The sequence below is a fragment of the Nycticebus coucang genome, chromosome 6 (genome assembly GCF_027406575.1).
Source record: "Nycticebus coucang isolate mNycCou1 chromosome 6, mNycCou1.pri, whole genome shotgun sequence".
NCBI classification, from domain to species: domain Eukaryota; kingdom Metazoa; phylum Chordata; class Mammalia; order Primates; family Lorisidae; genus Nycticebus; species Nycticebus coucang.
The window spans coordinates 84,626,603-84,652,457 of NC_069785.1; the positions used below are offsets into that span (position 1 = coordinate 84,626,603).

Sequence of the window (25,855 nt, forward strand, 5' to 3'; positions counted from 1 at the left end):
ACTGTCTTATTTTCGGGGAGACAGGGTAGTATTTTGAGCTGCTCAAGGCATGTCATTGATTGGCTTTCTAGAAGGCTAAAGAAGAAAGACATCTGCTTATTATAGGAGTGTTTGGACAAAGGTAGCCAAAGTTTTAACAGAATAATGCCTGGAAGTTTCACTACCTGTCCATCTCCACCACGACCATGCTCTGCTCTGTCCTCTCATTAAGCATGTGTATTTCATGAGTTTTAATGGGAAATGTTTAAGCAACCCTTTCCTCGTCCCAATTTAGCTTCTAATTTTAAAACCAAAATCTAGTGTGAGGGCTCTTGCCTGCTGTTCAGGTACCCAGAAGGCTGAGAAATGAGGAACACTGGAGCCCGGAAACATAAAGCTCTGTTTAAAAACAAACAAACAAACAAACAAAACCTTTGTATCTCTGAAGAGCACCCATTTTTCTTCACATAAACAGTGAATTGTCATGGTTACATTCCCAGGACCTTCAGTTCTTTAGGGATGGACTAGATCATAGCTTACAAAAGTGTCATGAAATTAATAGAGCTTATATAGATATCTTAGGAAGAACAATTTTTATCGCAAATCTCAGGCTGCTTTATCCTGTATAAACTGGTATACGGCACTTTGCATAATGTTCTCTAGGTCCATCCATTCGGATAAAATTCTATTCTATACACACATCACATTTTCCTTACCCATTAATCTGCTGGAGCAGCTTCGATAGTTCCCCTATCTTGGCTATTGTGAATTATGCTGAAATGGACATGGAAACGTAGGTAACCTCCTAGAGATGGTGATTTTATTTTCTTATTTCCCACCCCAAAATGGGATTACCACATCATACACTACTTTATTTTTATTGGAGGATTCTCCATATTGTTTTCCATCCTGTGAATTTTCAGTATTCCTCTTTCTTCATACCCTGATAGCACTTATCCTTTACCTTTCTAAGAAAAGCCCCCTTCCAGGTGTGAGTCCACACCACAGAGGTTTTCATTTGCAAAATCAACAACCCCTTGCTGAGGAGGGTTGTTCCATATGCTTTGTGCGTCTGTTAGCAAATCTCCATTGTTTTTTTTTTATTTATTTTTTTATTAAATCATAGCTGTGTACATTAGTATGATCATGGGGCACCATACACTTGGCTCATAGACCATTTGACACATTTTCATCACACTAGTTAACATAGCTTTCGCGGCATTTTCTTAGTTATTCTGCTAAGACCTTTACATTCCACATTTACTAGGATTCACATATAGCCTTGTAAGATGCACTGCAGGTGTAATCCCATTAATCCCCCTCCCTCCCCTCCCTTTCCCCCCCTCCCTATTCTTAGGTTGTAACTGGGTTATAGCTTTCATGTGAAGGTCCTATATTAGTTTCATAATAAGGGTGAGTACATTGGGTACTTTTTCTTCCATTCTTGAGACACTTTACTAAGAAGAATATGTTCCAACTCCATTCATGTAAACATGAAAGAGGTAAAGTCTCCATCTTTCTTTAAGGCTGCATAATATTCCATGGTGTACATATACCACAATTTATTAATCCTTTCATGGATCGAGAGGCACTTGGGCTTTTTCCATGACTTGGCAATTATGAATAGGGCTGCAATAAATATTCTGATACAAATATCTTTGTTATGATGTGATTTTTGGTCTTCTGGGTATATGCCCAGTAGAAGGATTACAGGATTGAATGGCAGATCTATTTTTAGATCTCTGAGTGTTCTCCATATCTCTTTCCAAAAGGAATGTATTAACTTGCATTCCCACCAGCAATGCAAAAGTGTTCCCTTTTCTCCACATCCATGCCAACATCTCTGGTCTTGGGATTTTGTGATGTAGGCTAGTGTCACTGGAGTTAGATGATATCTCAAAGTAGTTTTGATTTGCATTTCTCTGATGATTAAAGATGATGAGCATTTTTTCATATGTCTGAAAGACGTGCGCCTGTCTTCTTCAGAGAAGTTTCTCTTCAAGTCCCTTGCCCAGCCTGCGATGGGATCCCTTGCTCTTCTCTAGCTAATGCGTTTGAGTTCTCTGTGGATTCTGGTTATTAAACCTTTGTCGGAGACATAACCTCAAATATCTTTTCCCATTCTGAGGGCTGTTTGCTTGCTTTACTTACTGTGTTCTTGGCTGTGCAGAAGTGTAATTCAGCACATAAACAAATTAAAAAACAAAGACCATATGATTCTCTCAATCAATGCAGAAAAAGCTTTTGATAACATCCAACATCCCTTCATGATTAGAAGACTTAAGAAAATTGGTATAGAAGGGACATTTCTTTTTTTTTTTTATCTTTTTTTTTATTGTTTTTTATTGGGGATTCATTGAGGGTACAATAAGCCAGGTTACACTGATTGCAATTGTTAGGTAAAGTCCCTCTTGCAATCATGTCTTGCCCCTATAAAGTGTGACACATACCAAGGCCTCACCCCCCTCCCTCCATCGTCCCTCTTTCTGCTTCCCCCCCATAACCTTAATTGTCATTAATTGTCCTCATATCAAAATTGAGTACATAGGATTCATCCTTCTCCATTCTTATGATGCTTTACTAAGAATAATGGCTTCCACTTCCATCCAGGTTAATACAAAGGATGTAAAGTCTCCATTTTTTCTACAGCAAACCCACAGCCAATATCATATTGAATGGAGTTAAATTGGAATAATTTCCACTCAGATCTGGAACCAGTCAAGGCTGCCCATTGTCTCCTTTGCTTTTTAACATTGTAATGGAAGTTTTAGCTACCGCAATTAGGGAAGAAAAGGTGATCAAGGGTATCCACGTAGGGTCAGAAGAGATCAAACTTTCGCTCTTCGCAGATGATATGATTGTATACCTGGAAAATAATAGGGACTCTACTACAAAACTCTTAAAAGTGATCAAGGAATACAGCAGCGTCTCAGGTTACAAAATCAACATTCATAAATTGGTAGCCTTTATATATACCAACAATAGTCAAGTTGAAGAAACAATTAAGGACTCTATCCCATTCACAGTAGTGCCAAAGAAGATGAAATACTTGGGAGTTTATCTAACAAAGGACATGAAAGATCTATATAAAGAGAACTATGAAACTCTAAGAAAAGATATAGCTGAGAATGTTAACAAATGGAAAAATATACCATGCTCATGGTTGGGAAGAATCAACATTGTTAAAATATCCATACTACCGAAAGCAATATATAATTTTAACGCAATCCCCATTAAAGCTCCACTGTCATACTTTAAAGATCTTGAAAAAACAATACTTCATTTTATATGGAATCAGAAAAAACCTCGAATAGCCAAGACATTACTCAAAAATAAAAACAAAGCAGGAGGAATCATGCTACCTGACCTCAGAATATACTACAAATCGATAGTGATCAAAACAGCCTGGTACTGGCACAAAAACAGAGAAGTAGATGTCTGGAACAGAATAGAGAACCAAGATATGAATCCAGCTACTTACCGTTATTTAATCTTTGACAAGCCAATTAAAAACATTCAATGGGGAAAAGATTCCGTATTTAACAAATGGTGCTGGGTGAACTGGCTGGCAACCTGTAGAAGACTGAAACTGGACCCACACCTTTCACCATTAACCAAGATAGACTCTCACTGGATTAAAGATTTAAACCTAAGACATGAAACTATAAAAATACTAGAAGAGAGTGCAGGGAAAACCCTTAAAGAAATTGGGTTTGGAGAGTTTTTTATGAGAAGGACACCCCGGGGCAATTGAAGCTGCTTCAAAAATACACTATTGGGACTTGATCAAACTAAAAAGCTTCTGCACAGCAACTCTCCATTTGTCATGGGAACACGTTGCTTCAGTTCCTTTCTCCATTTTTCAAATGAGTTTGCTTTCCCTAAGCATTTGAATATTACCCCTTAATGGATGTGTGGATTGCAAATATTTTCACCCATTCCTTGAGTTTTCTTTCCATTTTGTTGGGTGTTCCTTTGGATGTAAAGAACCCTCTTGGTTTGATTCAGTCCCCTTTATTTCTGCTGTTGGTGCCTGTTCTGTTGGTGTTGTAGCCATGACATCCCTGCCAATACCAGTGTCTGTGACTTTCCTCTGTGCTTTTTACCCAGGAGTTATATGTCCTCATGTCTTACATTAAGTCTATAATCCATTTTGACTTGATTTTTTGGTATGATTTAATATATGAGTCCAAGTTCAATTTTTTTGTATGTGAATATTTAGTCTTAGCAACACCATTTGCTGAAGAGACTTTTCATTCCCATGTGCATTCTGTTCTCAAAAATTAGGGGATGTATAGGCACACATATTTTTAAATATTTTTAGATTTTTGTATTTTGACTGCTCTATCTTTAATCCCTGTCCCTTTTTTTTGTTAATAGAATGAAAAGAAAACTAATTGTCTATCTTCACATGTGTAGTACATGGTTCCAGCCTCATTCAATGAGAACCTATGCTCTGTACTTTGACTGAAACATAATTTAGACTTTTATTGCCATTTTTATGCATTTATTTAGGAATTTTGTGTGTAATAATTAACTTTAGGTCAGTGATGCCTTAATCTTTCTCTACCCTGACCAAGACATGCACACAGTTCCTAGCACACACCAAAAAACCTGACTAATCACCTCATGTTCTGCACCCCAGCTGACAGCAGGAACTTCAGATCAGACACAGTGTGTGGTCACTTCTCACTCCCTGGTTGGGTCCACATGGGTCTGGACCACATCTCTAGGATAGTGCCCCCTGACTGGGCTCCTGCTGGTCTCTCTTCTCTAAATTTACTTTACTTCCCACTTATTAATGCCATTAGCCCAAGCACAGAGCACATGTTCATCATTTGAGGTAAATGTGGTACCTCAACTATGAGACAGAGAGGAAGAGAGCATAACTCCACTTTCCATGAGGTGTAGGGATAGAGTCCTGCCAGAGTCAGTGGGTAGAGGAGGCCAGTCCAGGGATGAAAGACAGGTTTTATTTTACTAGAGCAGAATGGAGTCTGACCAGAAGTCAGCCCCTCTCACACTGTTTCAAGGGATCCTTGTCAGGGTCATGAGGATTTACAGGAGTATGGAAAGGGGTTGCTGCAATCATGCAATTTGGTTTCTGGCTTTCTTTCTTTCTCTGTCTCCCAAATAGCTGTACATTTGTCAGAGTTCTGAGGGTTTCTTTCCCACTTTTTATTTTAAAGAATGAGGGTGCTGTAATCTCTGAAAACTGCTTCCTACTGGAGAGGAAGGGGTACAGAAAGGAGTTTAGGGGTTGGAGGTATTTTGGTGTTGTCTTCAACGAGTCTCCTTTAGAGGAAGGGCCTGGGGGATGTGTTGTTGGGTGAAGCTCCGAACTGTGTTCCGAATGAGCTGGATTACAATTGGTATAAGGAGCTGACCTAGGGAGACACAAAGAATAAAGGAATTAAAGGGGTATTTATAGGTAGGACCCCAGGGAGCCAACTTTGTGAGTCAAACCAAGATTGCCAGGAGTTCCCTTTTTGTCTTCAGAGGTTAGCAGACCTTTCTGACGTGTCCTGACAAGCAGCATTCCTCATGCAGGAACCAACACAGCCTCCCCTCTCTGCAGTGAGGAGGTCTCGATCACATCCATTTTGGAGGGGTATGGTTTTGGAGGAATCTATCTGGTCTTGCAGTTTTACAAGGGTCTGGGATATTTCTTCCAGGCTTTCTTGTAGGTGTTATGACAATACATGGAAAAAATGCAGAGAAGACCCTCCCCTCCCAGTCCTGTTCCGATTCCTGTGGGTATCTATCTGCAGAGCAACAAGGAGTGGGATTAGCATGGGGGTCTTTTGGGCCTGACACGTATTTTTATTACAGCAGGTACAGATTAATTAGGAGGCAAATCTCCTAAAGTGCAGGTGCCTGTCGGGTTGGTGGGTAGGCAAGAATGTGCTTTGTTTCCACAAGTACAAATTAGATCTTCTTTTGTTAAACATGAGGTAAGGTGGAATGAAAAAAGGTGGAGAAAACTGTGAGTTCCCTGATGTTATTCTGGTTCATTACCCCAGACTGAAAAAAGAACCAGAAAGTGGCCCCCCTCATAAAAGGGGAGATCTGCCCATGGGTCTGTGGAGGGCAGCTGACAGTATGTACCCAGGGGAAGGGGGTTTGTTTAGGGCAAGAAAAAGGAGGAACATTATGAAGTTGGGGGGAGTTCCTGAGAAGAAAATGGGTTGTAAAAACAATCCATTAGCATGAGGTGACAGAGAATAATGGGCTGGCCAGGATAGAGCATTTTTGGGAGGATGGATTTGGTGGTATGGTTGCAGAGGCTTGGGAGTAAAGTGCCCAGGAAAGACCAGAGCCCCTGTGGGTCATGCAAAGGGGCTGGGTTGACAAGGTTTATGGTGGATGCCGCAGAGATGGTAGTTGATCTGTAAGGGAGGGAGCGGGTGTTTTCTGAAAAGTTTTGGAACAGTTTAATTGCTTCTTGACTACAGTGGTGGGGTGATTCCCAGAAGCGTGTCTGCTGGGTTGGAGGAGGTGGCCCCTGTCTCTTTGTGGTAGGCTAAGTGTACAGCAGATATTTCCCAGATGTGATCTGAAGCTGAAATGGCAGCATATGCATCAGAGGAGAGAGACAGGCACATCTAGCATTGGTGAGACAAGGGTGAAGAGGACTGGTCTAGTAGGCTTTGTGTGAGATTGATCGTGCTGAGCAGATAGTGAGGTGTAATGTCTGGGAATTTTAAAGGGATTGAGAGGGGTATTAAGGTGAGGAAGAAAATGATTCTGGTGAATCCTGCCATGAGAAATTAATAACATCTCCTTGGAAGTGAAGACCCATAGGAATGTGAGGATGTCTTTGCAATTGGAAGATCAGATGCTATAGCTGTTCTGAAGGGGGCAGGAGAGTTCTGTAATGCTGGTTTACAACTCAGACTCAGGCTGTGAGATGGATTTATGATTCTCACAACTGTGAGACTGGTTTTTGACTTACAGCTTGGAGATGGTTGGGGTTAAGTTCTTCTTCTTCTTCTATGATTTGGGTCCAGTGAATGCAAGTCGAGGAGAGGAGAGTAGATTTCCATTCTTGCTTGGTAGCTTCCTCTGGTGCTTTCTTATGTCTGTAAAAATGTATCCATGAGTTGATGCCCTGTAATCTGGCCATTGTGCGAGTAGTGAGGAGGATTAAAAGGGACCATCCCATTTGGGGGATAGGGCCTTAGGGTGGAGGATTTTGAGATATAGCCAATTGGCTCGCTGGAGGGAGACCTCTTTGAATGGGAAAGTTGGTTTAGACAAGATAGTATCAGCTATCTGCCTCAGTGAGACTCTCATAGAGGTCAGGTTAGGGAGGTAGTCCCCTAAAGAGTAGGGGAAATGGAAAGTTTCCCAGGATGAATGACCTGGCACACATTAATTCAAAGAGGCTACGGGAGTGGGGTTTTCTGGGACTAATGCATAGCTGCATGAAGGCAATGGGGAGAATGTCTGCCCAGTTTCCATCATGAGGCAAGTGAGGTGTGTTTTAATGAGTCCATTCATTTTTTTCTACCTTCCCTGAGGCTTGTGGTCAGTAGAATGAATGTAATTTCCACTGTATGAACACCCTTGTTTTATGGGGAAATAAATGCTGGGCGATTATCTGACTGGAAAGTGGTGGGGAGACCAAAAGGAGGGATTATTTCACTGAGAAGGGCTTGAATGACAGTTTTTGCCTTTTCATGGAAAGAAGGGAAACCTTCTATCCACCCTGTAAATGATTCCACAGTAGATATTTTTGGCATCTGACTGGAGGCATACGAGCAAAATGAAGAGGCCAATTTTATCCAGGAATGAGTCCTTGGAGTTGGTGGGGATGTGTAATTGGGAGTTTCAGGGGGAGTTTGAGGACTGGTTCTTGAACAGACCATGTAGGGAGCAGTCATTTTAGTTAGGTCCTTAAAGTGAGTTGAGTGATGCATGAACAGACGTAAAAGCGGGTCAAAGATCAGAGTCCAATGTGAATTTGGTTATTAGAGTAGTTAAAATGGAAATGGCTGAGTGTTGAGGAAGTAAGATTTTATTATTTAGGACATACCAGCCTTCATGCAGGGTGGGCCCTTTTCCCTTTAAGTGGTTAGTTGCTTGGGGAGAGTATTATCATGTCAGGGTTGGTAGGAGGGGCAAGATCCTTTGGGGAGAGGAAAGAGAGGCTTGGGCCTTGCCTTGCACATCAGCTTTGTGGTGCTGTTGGAAATGTCCAAAGTGAGTTTTTGATGTTCCAATGCAGTGTAAAGCTGCTACATTGATGGAGAAGGCAATGGCTTGCAGTAATTTAAGAATAAGGTTTTTTTGATAAGAGGGGATGCCTGAGTGGTAGAGACTCCACGTTCTTTCCATAGAGGTATGTGAGAATGAAGGTTATGGAAAGTGTATTTAGAATTTGTGTAAATGGTGATGTTTTGTCCCTGTGTTAGGGCACAGATGAGGGCAAGGTGCTCAGCCTGCTATGATGTGGTTCCTGGGTGTGAGGGGCTGGACTCAGTAAGTGTTGTGAGGGAGACGACTGCATAGCCTGCTCTGGTACTAGTGTTTTTTGTTTTGTTTTGTTTTCTTTTGTTTTTGAGACAGAGTCTCGCTATGTCACTCTTGGTAGAGTGCTGTGGCATCACAGCTCACAGCAACCTCAAACTCCTGGGCTTAAGCGATTCTCTTGCCTCAGCCTTCTGAGTAGCTGGGACTATAGGTGCCTGCCACAATGCCTGGCTATTTTTTGATTGCATTTATTGTTGTTTAATAGGTCCAGGCTGGGCTGGAACCTGCCAGCTTTGGTGTATGTGGCTGGCACCCTACTCACAGAGCTATGGGCACCAAGCCTCTGGTACTGTTTTAAATGCAGGTGGAGCTGCCATCTGTGAACCAAGTGGTTGCTGATGGAATGAGTGTGTCTTGGAGGTCAGGGAAGGGATGTAAGAATTGAGAAAGAATTTCTGAGCACTTGTGTGGTGGTGTGATCCAAGATGGGTTGGGGAATGGCAGAAGTGTGGCTGGCTTTAAAGTGGTGCACTGATGCAAGGACAGGTTTGGGTTTTCCAGAAGAGTGGCATGAAAGACCTGGAGGTGGGCTGAGAAAATGATCATTATTGCCTGGTGTGTTAATCCCTGGAGGGAATCAGGGGTGTAGACATGGAAGGGCTGCGTGAAAGTGAATTTGCAGCTTTCCTGGAGTGAAAGTGAAGCTGCTAGTACAGTGTGGAGGCAACAAGGACATCCTTTTATTGCTTTGTCAAATTGTTGAGAAAAGCATGTTAAGGGAAGAAAATCAGGTCCTTTGTTTTGAGTAAGTATGCCAAGGGCAAATCCCCATGACTGTCAAGAGAGAGGAAAAGGATTTGGAGGGAATGGGAAGGAAAATGGATGAAGCTCAGAGTAGAGCCTCCTCGAGTTTCATAAACAGTTGAGAAAGGGAGGGCTCAGGGAGCAGAGGTTTATCAGGGTCTCCAATGGCTTTCTAAAAATGCTAAAGTTGGGAATCCACTGAGGAAACAAATTAGCCAAGCCAAAAAAGGACAAGACAACCTGTTTAAGAGGTGAGAGGGGTAAGGTGGCAGTAAATTTTTTCCATTCCAGAATTAGGCTCTGGATGAAAAGGGTAGGAGAGATGAGTGACTTGAGTTTTGACTAATTGAGCTTCTTGGATGACACCCAGTAGCCCAGACTCCCATGGTAATTTAATAGAGAATCAAAGACAGAGTCAGTGAGGGAAGGAGTGCACAGGAGTAAGTCATTGACATATTAGAGAACAGATGATGACCTTGAACATTTTGTGATCTGAGGCTAAGGCGTGGCCAAAAAGGCTATCTCTAAAGCCCTGGGGGAGGACTGCCCAGGTTAATTGTTGAGTTAATTGGGTGTCTGGGTCTGTCCAGGGAAAAGTGAGTCTTAGGAATTAGGGTGGAGAGGAATAGTGAAAAAGGAATCCTTCAAATCTAGAACTGTAAAGTGTGTGGTGTAAGGGGGAACAGTGGAAAGGAGGGTATAGGGCTTTGGGACACGGGGAGTTATTGGCACAGTGGCCTCACTGACTGTCCACAGATCTTGGACTAATCTGAAAGAGGCTTCAGGTTTGGGAATTGCTAGGATAGGACAGAGCCTGGGGAGAAGGTGGGTTGGAGAATGTGGTATTTTAGTAAGCGATTAATAATTGGTTGTGGACACTTTATAGCATGGGTTTTAAGGGGATACTGAAGTCAACTGGGGAGATATGAAGGGTCTGAATGGGTGACTATTATGGGCTGATAGTGTGGAGGGATTGAAGAGGTCACATTGTCCCCAAGTTTAGGATTAACCTGACATAAAGCCTTTGGGAAGGGCATTAGCACAGAGAGGGGAGAGGCTTTGGAGGAAAGCAACAGAAGTGTGGGGACCTGAATGGGATTCTTGGTTTTGGGTGATGGGCATAAAGTAAAAGTGGCTTTGAGTATAGATAGTGGGTTTCAGCCAAGCAGGGCAGTGGGGCATCTAGGAAACATGAAGAAACAGGTGCAGTTTTGAGTCAAGTAGAGGTGATTCATTCCATGACCCCAACGACAGAGATGTTAGAGAATAGTAGTGGCCCTGAAAAATCAGGCAGTTATACATGTGGCCCCCAAATTCATGAGAAAGGAGATTCTCTTACCCACTAACCAGAAGACAAATCCGAGGCTCTGCTAGTGAGATGGTAATGGTGGGGGTCTGAGAGTCAGGTCCCTTCAGTCCTCAGGGGCTAGTCCCAGGAGTTCAGGCAGCTCAAATCCTGGCTCAGTCACTGTCTTGCAAGGGGTGGCCCCAGGCCCTTTGGCTCAGGGACACTCATCCTTCCAGTGACCCTGAACACTACAGATCAGCAGGGTCTGAGTGGAGCTCGAGGATTAGGACAGTGGAGGGCCAGTGACCCTGTTGGCCACACTTGTAGCAAGGACCTGGAGGCTGTGAAGAGTGACAGTGTGTTCAGGTTTAGGGCCAGAGCTTTTCCTCTGCCCCTGAGGGTGGAGGCCAAGCTCCTGGTACTTAGCCTGTTTAATTCTGGCCACTTCCTCCTCTCTGTTGTTAGACTTTGAAGGCCAATTGAACTAATTGCTTTGGGGGCATCTGGAGTCCAGGTCCTTTAGGAAGAGGAATAGGAGAATTTGGAAGGTGGTACAGGTTTGGGAGAATGAAGGGCAGCCTTAAATGAGAGAGAAAGCTTGGATATAGGAGACCTCAGACCAGTTGCCATTGCCATTTATAAATTTTCAAGACCTCTGGGAATGTTTAGATCAAAATTGCCATTTTCTGGCCATTGGTTTCCATTGTCTAATTTGTACTGGGGCCAGGAATGTTGCAGAGGAATGTTAATCCTTTGGTCTGATGTCTCCTTTTAGTCCCAAGGGGCCTAGGTTTTTGAGGAGACAGCCCAGTGGGTGTCTTGATAGGGAGTGAGCAGCAACTGCCCATGGCCTGTAAGGTGAGGAGGAGGAGTGGGGCTGAGGCTTATCAGGGGAGAGGCAGGCGTCCCCGCCTCACCTGTGAAGCCAAGAGGACGAATTCTGGAGATTCCCAACACTGTCCATCAGGCGCCCCCAGAGGAAGGTTTTGGGGGGATTGGAACACTGAACCTAGGAGCCAGGGGAAATCATGACCTAGCGCTAGGATTTTTGGAGGAATGAAAGAAGAGAGAAGTAGCCCCTCTCCACATCCACACCAGCATCTTCAGCTTTGGGACTTTGTGATGTGTGTTAATCTTGCTGGAGTTTAGGGGATATCTCAGGGTGGTCTTGATTTGCGTTTTTCTGATGATAAGAGACAACGAGCATTTTTTCATGTTAGCCATTCATCTGTCTTCCTCAGAGAAGGTTCTGTTCATGTCTCTTGCCCAGTGATAGATGGGATTGTTAGCATTTTGTTGTTGTGGATTAATTTGAGCTCTCTGTAAATCCTAGTTATTGAGCTTTTGCTCAATTTGTAATGTGAAAATATCTTTCCCATTCTGAAGGTTGACTCCTTGCTTTGGTTATTGTCTCTTTAGCTGTACAGAAGCTTTTCAGTTTATTTAATTCCTGTTTATTTTTGTTGTTCACTGTGCCTGGTTTTAACCCCACAGTTTTGAGGGTTCTGCGTGATGTGACTGGCCCCTCTCCTCTAAGGTTCTGGGTGTAAATGTTCTTTTGTGCATTCTATCCTGAGATCTGATACAAATGAAGAGTCACCTGATTTCCAACACTTGAGGTTTTTCATTTCCTCCACTAGAGAGTTAGTATCTTCTGTTTCTCAGCATCGCAAGGGTTCTCTGTCACGTGACAAGAGGATGTTGTCCATCAACTCCTAGTTTGCTTTCTCCTAACGTTTTCAGATCGAGGCTATTCTTTCTGATGGGGTCTGACTTCTTCTGTGGCTTTATCTTTTTCTCTCTCTTTCTCTCTGCTCTTTACTCTAATGCCCTGTCCAATGGAGCCAAGATGATGATTAAACACTGCTTCCTCTCCCTCTTTGAAAACTGAGCAAGGTTTGCATCCTGTCTTTATATACATTATATTCAAGATTCTATATACTTTTGTTCTGTCTTGTAGCTGTTTTCAGAATAAAGTGGGGTGAGATAATCTATTTGATATTTTCATCACCAGTCATAGTCTTTGGCCCGTTTAATAAAATATTCCATTTTGTCACTTTGAGTCTCTAGATAACATATTATTTATAAAGTATTAGGTGGGTCATGCAGAATGTCTGTTGTTGCAGATCCAAAGAATTTCAACCACAAAATTGCTAAAATTGAATTTTTATTTGATATTAAGAAATTATAAATGTTTAGGTATGATACCAGTATTTATTTATTTATTTTTATGTATCTATTTTATTTTATTTTTATTAAGTAATAGGTGTATACATTAAATCATTCATGGGGTATAATGTACTAATTTTATATATGATTTGGAATGGTTAAATCAAACTGGTTAATATAATCTTCATCTCAATTATTGTGTTAAGACATTTATACTCTACGTTTAATTGATCTGACATGTAGCCTTGCAAATAGCTACAAACTAAATGTGGCATGCTACATTTGGTTGAAAATGCCACTATCATAATTGAAATGGGTCATTGAAAATGATGGAAAAATAATAAAAAATATGGATGCTTTAATTGGTGTTACCGATGGTAAGTTTTTTTTAATGTAACCACTCCTAGGTGTTTCTGTGTGGGAAAAGTTAATCTGTCCTAAAACTCGGGTCTTTTCTCTAATTTTAAGATTATTTCCAAAAAGTTCATCACAAACAAACAAAATTGTGAAAAGTGTTAAGCAAATCTTATTTTTCCATGAGGAAAGATGCATATAAATTATCCCTTAAAATCAAACTGCATTGGGCAGCGCCTGTAAATCAGTGGGTAGGGCGTTGGACCCATATACCACGGGTGACAGGTTCAAACTTGGCCCTGGCCAAACTGCAACAAAAAAATAGCCGGGCATTGTGGTGGGAACCTGTAGTCTCAGCTACTCAGGAGGCTGAGGTAAGAGAATCACCTAAGCTCAGGAGTTGGAGGTTGCTGTGAGCTGTGTGATGCCACAGTACTCTACTGAGGGTGATAAAGTGAGACTTTGTCTCTCAAAAAAACAAACAAACAAACAAACAAAAAACTCAAACTGCATAATTTGGTGGCACTCTAACAACTGTAACACAGCCAAACATCAACAATGAACTCAGGGGCTGTCTACCGAATGATGTCTGACTCTAATGATGTCTGAATCTAATTCTGTCCAGATGTAGTGATAAAAACTGTAAAATACAAACAACATATCTGTTAACTCCACTGAATTACGAAGCACAACCTGGCTGTTTGGCTGTTTAAACATTAGAGTCCTTTGAATATGTAAAACTCAATAATACTGGTTTAATTTGCAATCTCAACTTAAAAGATAAAGAGGACAAGAAATATCAAACACTATATAAATCCCATCAGACATATGTATGATACCAAAAACTGACTTTTAATGCAAAAGGTTTCCACATGCCATATATTTAATAAGAAACAGTTCAAATGCCCCATGGACAGTGCAGTGTTTTATCTTTTTGCTTGCTCACATACTTCTTCTTTCACATCTGTACATATTCTTGGGGATTTTTACTTTATTTTATTTTTTTTCTTTAGAAAACACTGAGGTAACACATTTACTTTTGTATACAGAGTATTATATAAGAACGACAAAAAGGTAAATTGAAGAGTTCACACATTGTAGGCAAGACTTTCCTTCTGGGCTTGAGAAAGATGTGGAAACTTCACCTGAAGAAATTTTTCTTTCTTTTTCTCCAGACTTTCTTCCTTTCTCTGAAAGGCTTTCTTCCTTCCTCTTGGCTTCCTTGTCAAGTTTCAGTCCGACAAAATGTTCCACGTAAGGCATGTTGAGGAATCATTTCTTTCTGTCTCTTTTCTTTAGCTTCCAAGGTTTGTGGCCCTGCTTGAACTCATGCCGCGTGACTCTTCCAAAGACGTCTCCGAGCGCCAGGTCTAGCCGCCTCTTCACCAGTCTGAAGAAGCCTGACAGCATCTTCTCTTCCTGGATAACTTTGTCGACTGCATCCGTGGAATCTGTTGCTCTGGACTCAGCATTGGCAATATCCACTGCCCGGCCACCTGCTCTAGAGTGAAGAGCATGTTTGTTTCTTTCAGTAGGACAAAAATTACTTTTGTTCCTTAATTGCTGCCAGGTCATTGATGCTCCAGATTGTTCTTTTTCTTCTTTCCAATGTTTTTGGTCATCAAACACTTCCTCTGGTGCTTGTCTTGCTGATGCAGTACACAGCAACCTGCACTGGTGAAAGGATGTGACATCTGGTGTGATCGTAGGTAAGAAATGGAGAGAAAGCCTACAGTCCGTGCTTGCAGGACCTGAGGGGTTATTAATGACTTGGACACTTTCAGGGCATCTGAGACTCTTCTCCAAAGAGCCAAACTGGCCACAGCCATATTTTCTTGGAACTCTCAAGGGCTTTTTAAACTAGGTCCTGATGTTAGACTTGAATTCACTGTAGCTTCCAGGGAAGTTATAGAACATTCAGTTTCCAAATCAGAATCATCTGCAAAGAAAAATAAAGAAGCATATCCTTTATCTAAAAGATTCCATGGTTAACTATGGAAATCAGCAAAAGAAAGAGTTGAGGAATCAAGAATCAGCAATATGTATGTATAGCTACAATATAAAATTATTATTGAAGAAAATTTGTCGATAGCTGTGCAGTGAGTCAATTATCATTGTGGCTAAGTGTCAGAGCTTCTTTTGTCATTCTTCACACCTTTATTCAACAACCATGGGATAAGCCACTATGGTAAGCCCTGGGATTCCAAGGTGAAGGTGGCCCAATACACTGTAACATGAATCAACTCACAGGCCACGTTCACACAGACTTCCAGACACCATGCAGACACAAAATGGAACACTATGAGGACACACAGAGGGACATCTATCCCAGCATCTTGTCAGTATTGCACGCTTTTTGGTGGAGGTGACATCTAAGTTGATACATGAGGGAAAAGGAAAAAGTAGGGCAGACAGAGGGAAGAAGGAAACGCACAGAGCTGGGTGAGGAAGAGCACTGGGGACTCCAGGGACTTGAGCAGGGTCAGACGTGAGAGTAGAGGTAGAGTGTGGTCAGAGGCAAGAGCAAAGCTGGAATAGCCTGACAAGAACCAAACTGATGTGGTGTTTTCATGTCTTGCTAAGGAATTTGGAACTTTTCCTGAGGGCAAATTAAGCCAAATGACAAAATGACTAGAGAGAGATTTAAAATCAACCTGTCAAGTGACTGGTGATCAGCTGTTACTAGCTGAGTCTGGGTCTCTGGGCCTGACATCTCCACCACACAGCTGTGAAGCTGCTGATGCCACCGCTTTCTGAGAACAGCATCAGTAAGCTGGCTGGCCACTCCATAGGGATGGCACAAGTGAAGGAAGTGGACAGCCAGGAAAAGAGAGACACACAGACTTCAAGGAAGTGGATGGCCAGGAAAAACGAGACACACAGACTTCAAGGAAGTGGACAGCCAGGAAAAAAGAGACACACAGACTTCTTGAGATATTTTAAAGCTATGGAACATGTGGGATTAATGAGGCATAAGTATACTCTACATGATGGATTTTTAAGTTTCAGACCTTTCATGAGTTGTGTGTGAGCAAAAGATACCTAACGTAGTGTCTTTAAACAAAACAATGGGAAGGAAAGCCAGTGGAATTTACTGTTCAATTCAGAAATTAATAATTATTCCAAATTTAAGTTATAAATTTTGGTGACATACCTTGTTCAAGTCTTCCAATCACATTTTTTTCTAACTCCTGCTGCATCTGAAATCAGTGAAAGATTCTTTTAAGTTAAATAAGAGACATCATCAAGGAAATGACATATCACCTATAAAATGTGACCTGCAACTAATAGTTTCAGAGACTTTACCTATCTTGAGGATTGCTTAAATAGAAAGATAATCACATAAATGAAATAAAAGTCCGAATCTAGTTTAGATACTAGAGAACCTATGCTCTTTTAAAAATCATAGAAAAATTACACATTCTGTTTATCATACATCATTTTATAACAGTGAATGTTTTCTCTTGTCATTATAAAGGTTAAAGAATTCAAGTTTGCAATGAATGCATTACTTCATAATTCTTAAGCTCTGCGCTTTATAAAAGTTTATTCAGTTTTTATCTTTAATGGAATTTTTCCTCAAACTTTGGTTTCTCCACCTTTTCAGCAGAGAATCTTAAACACACACATGAAGTATGTGGCACTGTCATAACATCCTGGAAAGTTCTACTGGAAGAAGAGTAAGCAAAATATCATGTTCTCTATATTACAATCAACATTTCTTTATTTATATGGACACAAGGATTTCAGAAAATTTGCTTGAAAAAATATACATTAGTTTTTTTGATTCATGAGTTTCTAGAATTAGAAATAAGGAAAAATACAGAAATTCTTTAGTTGTAACTCTGATTTCTCTTTAGAAATTAGCATTACTTTTCAGATAGTTGAGTAATTATACTTAGTGGTTGACTTACTTATGAGATGTGTGAAATATTTCCATCCGTATTGCAATGTCCGCATCTGGAGTGTTCTCAATCAAACCCTTTCTATCATGGGCATTCTCTCTCACCAAATTCCCACAGCAGGAAGTGAAATAGTATATTTACCATAACACATATTTTGTGGAGATAATGATAATACTCTATCCAATGCCTTTGCAAATTTTAGGCATGAAGAGAAATTTTTTTGGTTAACAGGTTTACCAATATTTTGAGAAATGGTTTTCCATAATATTTCTGTGAGAATAACATTACAGATAGGCTTTAGAAAAAGAACAATGTGACAAAACTATTACGAGTTCAGTCTTGAAAAGGAAATAACTCAATACCAAATAAAAGAAGGATTTGTTGGAAGTCATATATTACCATCAATAAACACTATGTAAAACATTCAGTTTTATATGGCCTGGATTAAGGAACTACGAATGTAATATTAATCTTACCTCTCTAGGTGGGGAATACTTTTTGTATAACAAAATTAAGTGGAGGCATTACTTTCTCCTCTTTTTGTTTATTTCAGATTAATACGAGGGTGCAAATGCTTAGGTTACATTATTTTCATCCTTTTCTAAGGTAAAGTTCAAGATGTAGTTGTGTCCTTCACCCAGGGGATGTACGTTGTACAAATGAGGTAAGATCCCACCATCACCCTCCCTCCTCCACCTTCCCAACTCTATCCTCTCCACTGCCCCTCACTAGACTTTGCTTGTGCTTTTTCTTTAGTGTGGGAGTGTAGTTATTAATATATTGGTGCCATATTTGTATTGAGTACGTTGGATTCTCTTTTCCTATTCTTGAGATACTTTACTAACAAGAATGTGTTTCAACTCCATAAAGGTAAACAGAAAATATATAAAGTCCCCATTTTTTCTTATGGCTGAATAGTACTCCATGGTATACACATGCCACAGCTTGTTAATCCACTCATGGGATGATGGGCCTTTGGGTTGCTTCCATGTTACGGCAATTGTGAAGTGAGCTGGGATAAACATTCTGGTGCAAATGTCCTTGTGGTGAAATGATTTTTGTTTTTCTGGGTAGATATCTAGTAATGGGACTGTGGAATCAAATGGAAGGTCAACTTTGAGCTCTTTGAGGAAACTCCATACTTCTTTCCACAGTGTTTGTGTTAATTTTGAGTCCCACCAGCAGTGCAAAAGTGTTCCCTTCTCTCCCCATCCATGCCAGCATGTGTTAATCTACTAAGGACTAATCTAATCTAAGGACTTTGTGTTTTGGGCTAATCTCACTGGAATTAGGTGATAGCTCAGCATGTTTTTGATTTGCATTTCTCTAATTATTGGGTTAGAGATGAGCATTTTTTCATGTGTGTGCTGGCCATTTTTCTGTCTTCTTCAGAGAAGTTTCTATTTAAGTCTCTTGCTCACTTAAAAATGGGTTTGCTCCTTTCTTGTCGATTAGTTTGAGTTATCTGTAGATTCTAGTTATCATCCCTTTGTCCAATTCATAGCATGTAAATATCTTTTCCCATTCTGAGAGCTGTTTGTTATGGTTATGGTGCCCTTAACTATGCAGAAGCTTTTTAGCTGTGTGTATCCCATTTACTTATTTTTGGTGTTGCTGCAGTGGCCAATGGGGTCTTCTTCATAAAGTCTCTTCCCAGGACAATCTCATCAAGCATTTTCCCCACATTCTCTTTTAGAACTTTTATTGTTGTGTGTATTAAATTTAAATGTTTTATCCAGCAAGAGTCAGTTCTTGTCAATGATGTGAGGTGCAGTTCCATTAATGAAAATCAGTTCAAAAATATTCAATTAGATGCTAGCAAACCGAATACAGTGAGACATTAAAAAAATTACACATCATCACCATGTGGGTTTTTTCCCAGGGATACAAGTTTAGTTCAACATATGTAAATGCATAACTATAATCCACCACATAAATCTAATCAAAAACAAATGCCATATGATTCTCTGAATTGATGAAGAAAAGGCATTTGGCAAAATCCAGCATCCCTTTCTGACAAGAACACTTCAGAAAATAGGCATATGTAGGGCATTTCTAACACTGACAGAGGATCTCTACAACAAACACACAGCCAATATCATATTGAATGGAGTGAAACTGAAGCATCCACTCAGAACTAGAACCAGACAAGGATGCCCACTGTCACCACTGCTATTCAACATAGTGCTAGAAGTTATAGCCAGTGCAATAGGCATGAGAAAGAGATCAGGGGTATTCAAATGGGACAGAGGTTAAACTCTTGCTCTTGTGGATGTCATGAACTTATACCTGGAAAACCCGAGGCTTTCGACTACAAAGCTCTTTGAATTGATCAAGAAATAGAGTGATGTCTTGGGATACAAAATCAATCTCCACAAATCAGTAGCCTTCATGTATGCCAACAGTCAAGCTGAGAATAAAATGAAAGACACAATGCCTTTTGTGGTAGCTCCAAAGAAAATAAAATACTTTAGGATATATCAAACAAAGGCTGTGAAGGATCTCTCTAAAAGGAACTATGAAACTTTGAGAAAAGAATTAGCAGAAGATGTTAACAAATGAGGTAACATACCATGCTCATGGCTGAGAAGAATCAACGTTGTTAAAATGTCTATGTTACTCAAAACGATCTATAGATTTAATGCAATTACCATCAAAGCATCAATGTCATTCTTTGAAGAACTTAAAAAAACAGTCCTTTCTTTCATATGGAACTAGGAAAAAATCCAAATAGCCTATACAATTTTGAAATATAGTAGCAAATCTGGAGGCATCGTGTTACTAGACTTCAGGTTACACCACAAGTCTATAGTGATCCAACACCATGATACTCGCACAAAAATAGAGATAGAGATCTCTGAAATACAATAGAGAACCTAGAGACAAACCCAGCCACATGTTCAGTCTGATCTCTGATAAACAAACAAAAGCATGCACCGGGGAAAAGAATTCCTGTTTAATGAATGGTGCTGGGGGAACTGGTTTTCCTAACTCCTAAAGTGCACATGGAATAGTTGCCTCTATCCCAACCCAAGAGTGGTCCCCTACATAAACTCTCTCTGTAGGCTTTCACTGACCCCTGATGACTTGACTTCATGAATGACTGCTGAGAGAAACTGCCTCAGGATTATGCATCAGGCCAGAGAGGGAAGCTCAGAGGGGAGGAGTAAACCCAGGCCCCAGGGAAGGAGCGTCTCTGGGAGGGGTGCGCAGAAGCAACATCTTGAGTGTTGACAGCAATCAAGGATGTTTAGTACTGGCTTCTAGGAGGCTGGGTGGTTTTAGCCATATTTACAGGTGATACCTGGCAAAAATTAAACATATTTCAAAAGCCCCTTTCATTTTATTCTTACTTTCCCATTAACTCACAAATTTTCCTATTTTTCTAAGCCAAAATTTACAATTGTTTTCTCTAGATAAATGACTTAATACTGTATCTAGCACAGATTATGCAAGGAGGAAGGAGAGAAGAATGTCCTGGTGAGATGATCCATGGTCCTTTTCAGTTAGACGGGGGCTATTGCTGCCTTCCGACGTGTGGGGAGCAATCGCATAGGAGGGACTGAATACTGCAGAGGAAATACAAAAACTGACCCACCGATCTTCATTGCATGTGTGGTAACAAACCAGGAGGTATGTTAATCTCCTGATGGAGTAAAAGATGTAAACTTTTTTTTCATAAAAACACTTGTCCTTTCCCTCTGGCCTTTCTGTTTATTTCCAGGTAGGGATTATGTCTCGGGCGTTGGGGCAGCATGATCCCCACAGTGATGGAGAGAGCACATCTGCAGGGCCATTCGTCCTGTTTCATTGTAGAACAATACAAGAAGCTGAGAAAATTATACACAAGAGAATGTGGTTCAAGTCACACAATTAAAGAAGTTTTTCCATTTATCCACTGCAATCCAATATCAAAGTATAAATACATTAATGTCTGAAGGAAATTGTACTTGTCATCATGAAAATACCAAGTACATAGAGTTTGTCACAGAGAAAAGAACCAGGCAACAGTTAGCTAGGAGCTGAAAGATGAAGTGCAGAGCCACGTATATACCTGAAGTGGGAAAAAAATGAATGAAAGAAAAAAAGACTTGTAAAAATTTGAGAACCTGCCTGAACCTCTTAAAGGATAAAATGACTACTGACCATTTGGCTAATGGATAAAACAAAGCACAGACAGAAAGAATTACATTGAGCATTTAACTGGTGAACAGGTTCATTAGGCTCTCTTAGCCTGCTGAGTAATTAGCATAACTATTAACTGAGCTTCCAGAGTTAGTTTTCAAAGGAGAGGCACTGCCATGCTGTTGCAAATAGGCATATTTTTAGTGGGGAAGAAGTGAAACGCAGCATTCTCTTGAGACATAATGTCCTAGTAGATGAAAAGTTGGTCTTCAGGCTGTAGCTTTAGATTTGATGCACCCAGGAGACCACATAAACATAGCCAGTTGCTGAAAATTGAATTAACATTTGAGAAATAGAAAAATTACTGAAATCATTCAAAATTTTTGAATGTGTCAGTAATGCACCCCAAATAGAAAACTAATGAATATATAAATTAGTCTTCCTATTTAAGACATTTAGAAAAGTGATTTTTGTGTGCCATGCATAGTATTAAGCACACAAGTACTAAATGATTCTTAAAAACACAAAAGAATTTAAACCACATAAGTTTTATCTTTTATAAAATTGAAATAAACTGCTGGGTATATTGGCTCGTGCCTGTGATCCCAGTACTCTGGGAGGTGGAGATGAGTACATTGAGCTCAGCATTCAAGACTGCCTGAGCAAGAGTGAGACCCCGTCTTAAAAAAAAAAAAAATTGAATAAAGTTTTATGACTTCAGTTATCAAAAAAGAATCACGTGTGCAAAAATATCTAGTGATTTATCTGTTCAGGTTAATTTTAATTTTCATATTTTATAATATGGAAATGGAACCAATAAAACTAAGAAATTATTTTTGATTTTTGAAACAGTCTTTGTAAACCCTGTTTACAAACACTTTATATCTTTCAAAATGGTACATTACTTGACTTTTCTGATAATAAGTAGTGAGAATATTTTATATTTGCATCAGGCTCAATAATTTATAGAAGTTTTCACCATAATTATATTTTTGTCCCCCGTTGTCCAATTTTATGACTCTGAAGCACTTTAACCCTGATTTTTCCATTTTCTCAGAGAAAAGAAGTCAAATTGAGTTAAGAAGATGATGGAAAAAATGTGCTCCTTGTCTTCCATATTTTACTATGGCTGAGCAGTGCTCCAGGTCTACTGTATTTTACTATGGCTGTATAGTGCTACACGTCTACCATATTTTATTATGGCTGAGCAGTGTTCCACATTTACCGTATTTCATAATGGCTGAGCAGTGTTCCATGTCTACCATATATTATTATGGCCGAGGAGTGCCCCACATCTACTATATTTTATTATGGCTGAGGAGTGCTTTACATGTACCAAATTTTATTATGGCTGAGGAGTGCCCCATGTCTACCATATTTCATTATGGCTGAGTAGTGCTCCACATCTACCATATTTTATTATGGCTGAGGAGTGTTCCACATCTACCATATTTCATTATGGCTGAGCAGTGCTCCAAGTCTACCATATTTTATTATGGCTGAGCAGTGCTCCACTTCTACCACATTTTATGATGGCTGAGCAGTGCCCCCTGTCCACCATATTTTATTAATGATGAATAGTGCTCCATGTCTACCATATTTTATTATGGCTGAGGAGCGCTCCACGTCTACCATATTTTATTATAACTAAATAGGGCCTCCTGTCCACCATATTTTACTATGGCTGAGTAGTGCTCCACATTTACCATATTTTATTATGGCTGAGGAGTGTTCCACATCTACCAGATTTTATTATGGCTGAGCAGTGCTCCATGTCTACCATATTTTATTATGGGTGATCAGAGCTCCACATCTACCATATTTTATTATGGCTGAGTAGGGCTCCATGTCTGCCATAGTTTATTATGGCTGAGCAGTGCCCCCATGTCCACCATATTTTATTATATCTGAGGAGTGTTCTACATCTACCATATTTTATTGTGGCTGAGGAGTGCTCAATGTCTACCCTATTTTATTATGTCTGAGCAGTGCCCCACGTCTACCATATTTCATTATGGCTAAATAGTGCTCATGTCCACCATATTTTATTAACCCACTTGTGCATTGATAAGCACTTTTGTTGATTCCACATCTTAGCGATTGTGAAAAGTTCTGCAATAAACATTCACGTGCAAGTGTGTTTTTGATAAAATGGCTTTTTTTTTCTCCTTTGGACAAATTCCTGGGTCAACCCCTAAAGTATCTGCATGTACTTTTCCATGAAGTCTGTGCTAGTTTGCATCACACCCAAGGTGGGTTAGTGTTCCTATCTCTCTGCATCCCTGCCAGCATTTGCTGTTTTCGGACTTTTGGACAAAGAACATTCTCACTGGAGTTAGATATCTCATTGTAGTTCTGATATTTTAATAGCAATGTTTTATATAATGAAAATTAGTTGTTATATATTAGTTTAGTCAAACAAATGTTTTAAAGTTTCCTTTTTTTCCCCCCCCCAAGGGACAGGGCCTCCCTGTTTCCCCCAGGCTAGTGTGCAGTGGTGTGGAGGCTCCACATAGGTGTTATCACAGCACACTATAGCCTTGAACTTCTTGGCTCAAGTGATCTTCTGGCTTCATCCTCCCAAATAGCTGGGACTTGAGGCCTGGGTCCCTGTCCCCACACTTTGTGTTTTTATACCTTCTGGAAAAATGGTCCAATGTTACACAACGTAAACAGGTTCAGGCATAGTGGAACTATTTTTTCCCCTTACTAACTCTACAGTTGATATAGCTTGTCATTATTAGATACATTTTGAGATCCCCAGAAATAAATTGTTACTATGAGTGAAATCACATGGTTGGACTGGAAGGTTCCTCTGACGCCCGCGGTAGAGATGGGGACCATGTGTGGCATGGAGTTCTGGGCAGAAAGATTCTAATTCATTCTGTTTGGCTGCCATTGCTCTTGATATCATTGCAATCTTAGCTGTCAGTCATGCAAGTGATGGCAAAATAGATAAAAGTGAACTAATTTTAAAAGTTCAAATATTAGCTTAACTGTTTTAAAAACTATAGTACACTTGCCCAGAAATAGACACATTTTACAAAAATTGAGGTAAAAAAGCTGTAAGTCCAAGAGCAATTAAAGATTTACTCTTATGTAAGAAAATGATGAAACATTTAACTTTGAAACAGAAACTAACATTTGTTAGTACTACAGGCTTATTTAATTCGTAAAAATTATTTATCTTAGATTTCTTTAAATGAAAAACATCCACACATGTTTAGTGTTTGGCCACTAATCTGTTCCTTGTGATTATAGGCAGAAAACTTGAGATCGTACAGGAAACCTTTAAAAACATTATGGACAACAGCAAAACTATAATCAATTAGAAAGCAAGCCAGAGCATGTCAAATTTACATTTAATTATTAGATAGCCATATATTCAATGTCTGGAATCTAACTGAAATGTAGCTTTTAAAGAAATCTAAAATGTTTCAGATTAGTGACATTTTTGAATAAAGTTAACAAATGGGTATCTCTTGAAAATGAGACATCCAGGGACTTAAAAAAATCACAATGTTTTTCTTTTTTTCTCCCGCATAATTATGACCTTTAATTAACTTGTAGAAGTCAAATAAACAACTCAGTATCTCACCAAATGAAAGAGAAGAATTATATGAGAAATATGAAACCCAAAGGAAAAAGGATAATATAACTAACCTGAGCCACGTACTTCGCCAGTCTACTTGAAGAAGTCTCAGGATTTGAGGGAGAGATTACACATTTCTGCACTGTAGGGAGCTCTCTGTGGATAACTGAAGCACGATTAAGATTTTCAATAGGAGTTGCTTCCAGTTGCTTCTCTTGTGGTAAGAATTGTGTGCAAAGATCTGTCCATCTGTTTTACCCCAGACAAGTGTGTCTTGACCTCTGCTAGATTCTCACGAAGTCTGTGAAGATTACGAAAGGCAAAGGTTAGTATTTCATTTTTTCCTAAATGATTCCTAAATGAGTTGCATTTTAAAATTATTTACAGGAAATAAAATTCTCCTGTAAATAATGTTTTAACACTACAGATGTGTCACTCTACGCAACTGCAGTTTAACAATCATTATATAGAAGTGTATATTTATTTATCATTATTAAAAATCCTTATATAGAAGTATAAGGATATGTATATATGTATATATTGTGTATATATACACAAAAATGTATATATATTTCCAAATTTATTTCTAACAAAGGAATAATTCAAACAAAGTGGACAGGAGAGCGAAATGGCGATTACTGATCTATTAGTTGACAGGGAACACGTGCTGCCTTCTGGAATGGCTCTCCCTATAGGATTATTAAAGTTGCCTTTAAAATATTTGTATTTAGGCCAGCACCTGTAGCTCAAGGAGTAGGGAGCTATCCCCAAATACCAGGGGTAGTGGGTTCAAGCCTGGCCCTGGCTCAAAACTGCAAAAATAAATAAATTAATAATAACAATAATTGTATTTAATGGGTAACTATGTGAGATGATGATTATGTTAATTTTCTTATGATAATTGCCATTTCCCTATTTATACATGGTAAATATGGCAAAACATCACGTACTCCTTAAATATATACACGACAGAATTAAAACTTTCGAAAAGCTAGAAATACTGTTATTTAGTAGTCTATTTCAGAGATTTAGAAAACTATCCTTCAGTACATTTTTGAGCATTTGTTTTCACCACCCTTGTACTTTTCACCTACTCTGGGAAAAATTAAGCATTTGGTGCTGAGGAATAACTTCTAGGGGAGAATGACATGGCTGAGTCAGTGA

At 39.7% G+C, this 25,855-nt stretch overlaps 1 protein-coding gene across 1 annotated transcript in view; it reads right to left on the reverse strand.

Annotated features, from left to right (window-relative positions):
* Nucleotides 1-14,861: 14,861 nt before the first annotated feature.
* LOC128588745 (ankyrin repeat domain-containing protein 62-like) overlaps nt 14,862-25,855 on the reverse strand; it is a 108,676-nt gene continuing 97,682 nt past the window's right edge. Inside the window, exons 29-31 of the mRNA XM_053595574.1 lie at nt 24,763-24,992; nt 16,224-16,269; nt 14,862-15,008 (exon numbers count right to left, since the gene is read on the reverse strand). Coding sequence (XP_053451549.1) covers nt 24,878-24,992 — 115 coding nt within the window. The 3' untranslated portion in view covers nt 14,862-15,008; nt 16,224-16,269; nt 24,763-24,877. The remainder of the gene's footprint in view (nt 15,009-16,223; nt 16,270-24,762; nt 24,993-25,855) is intronic.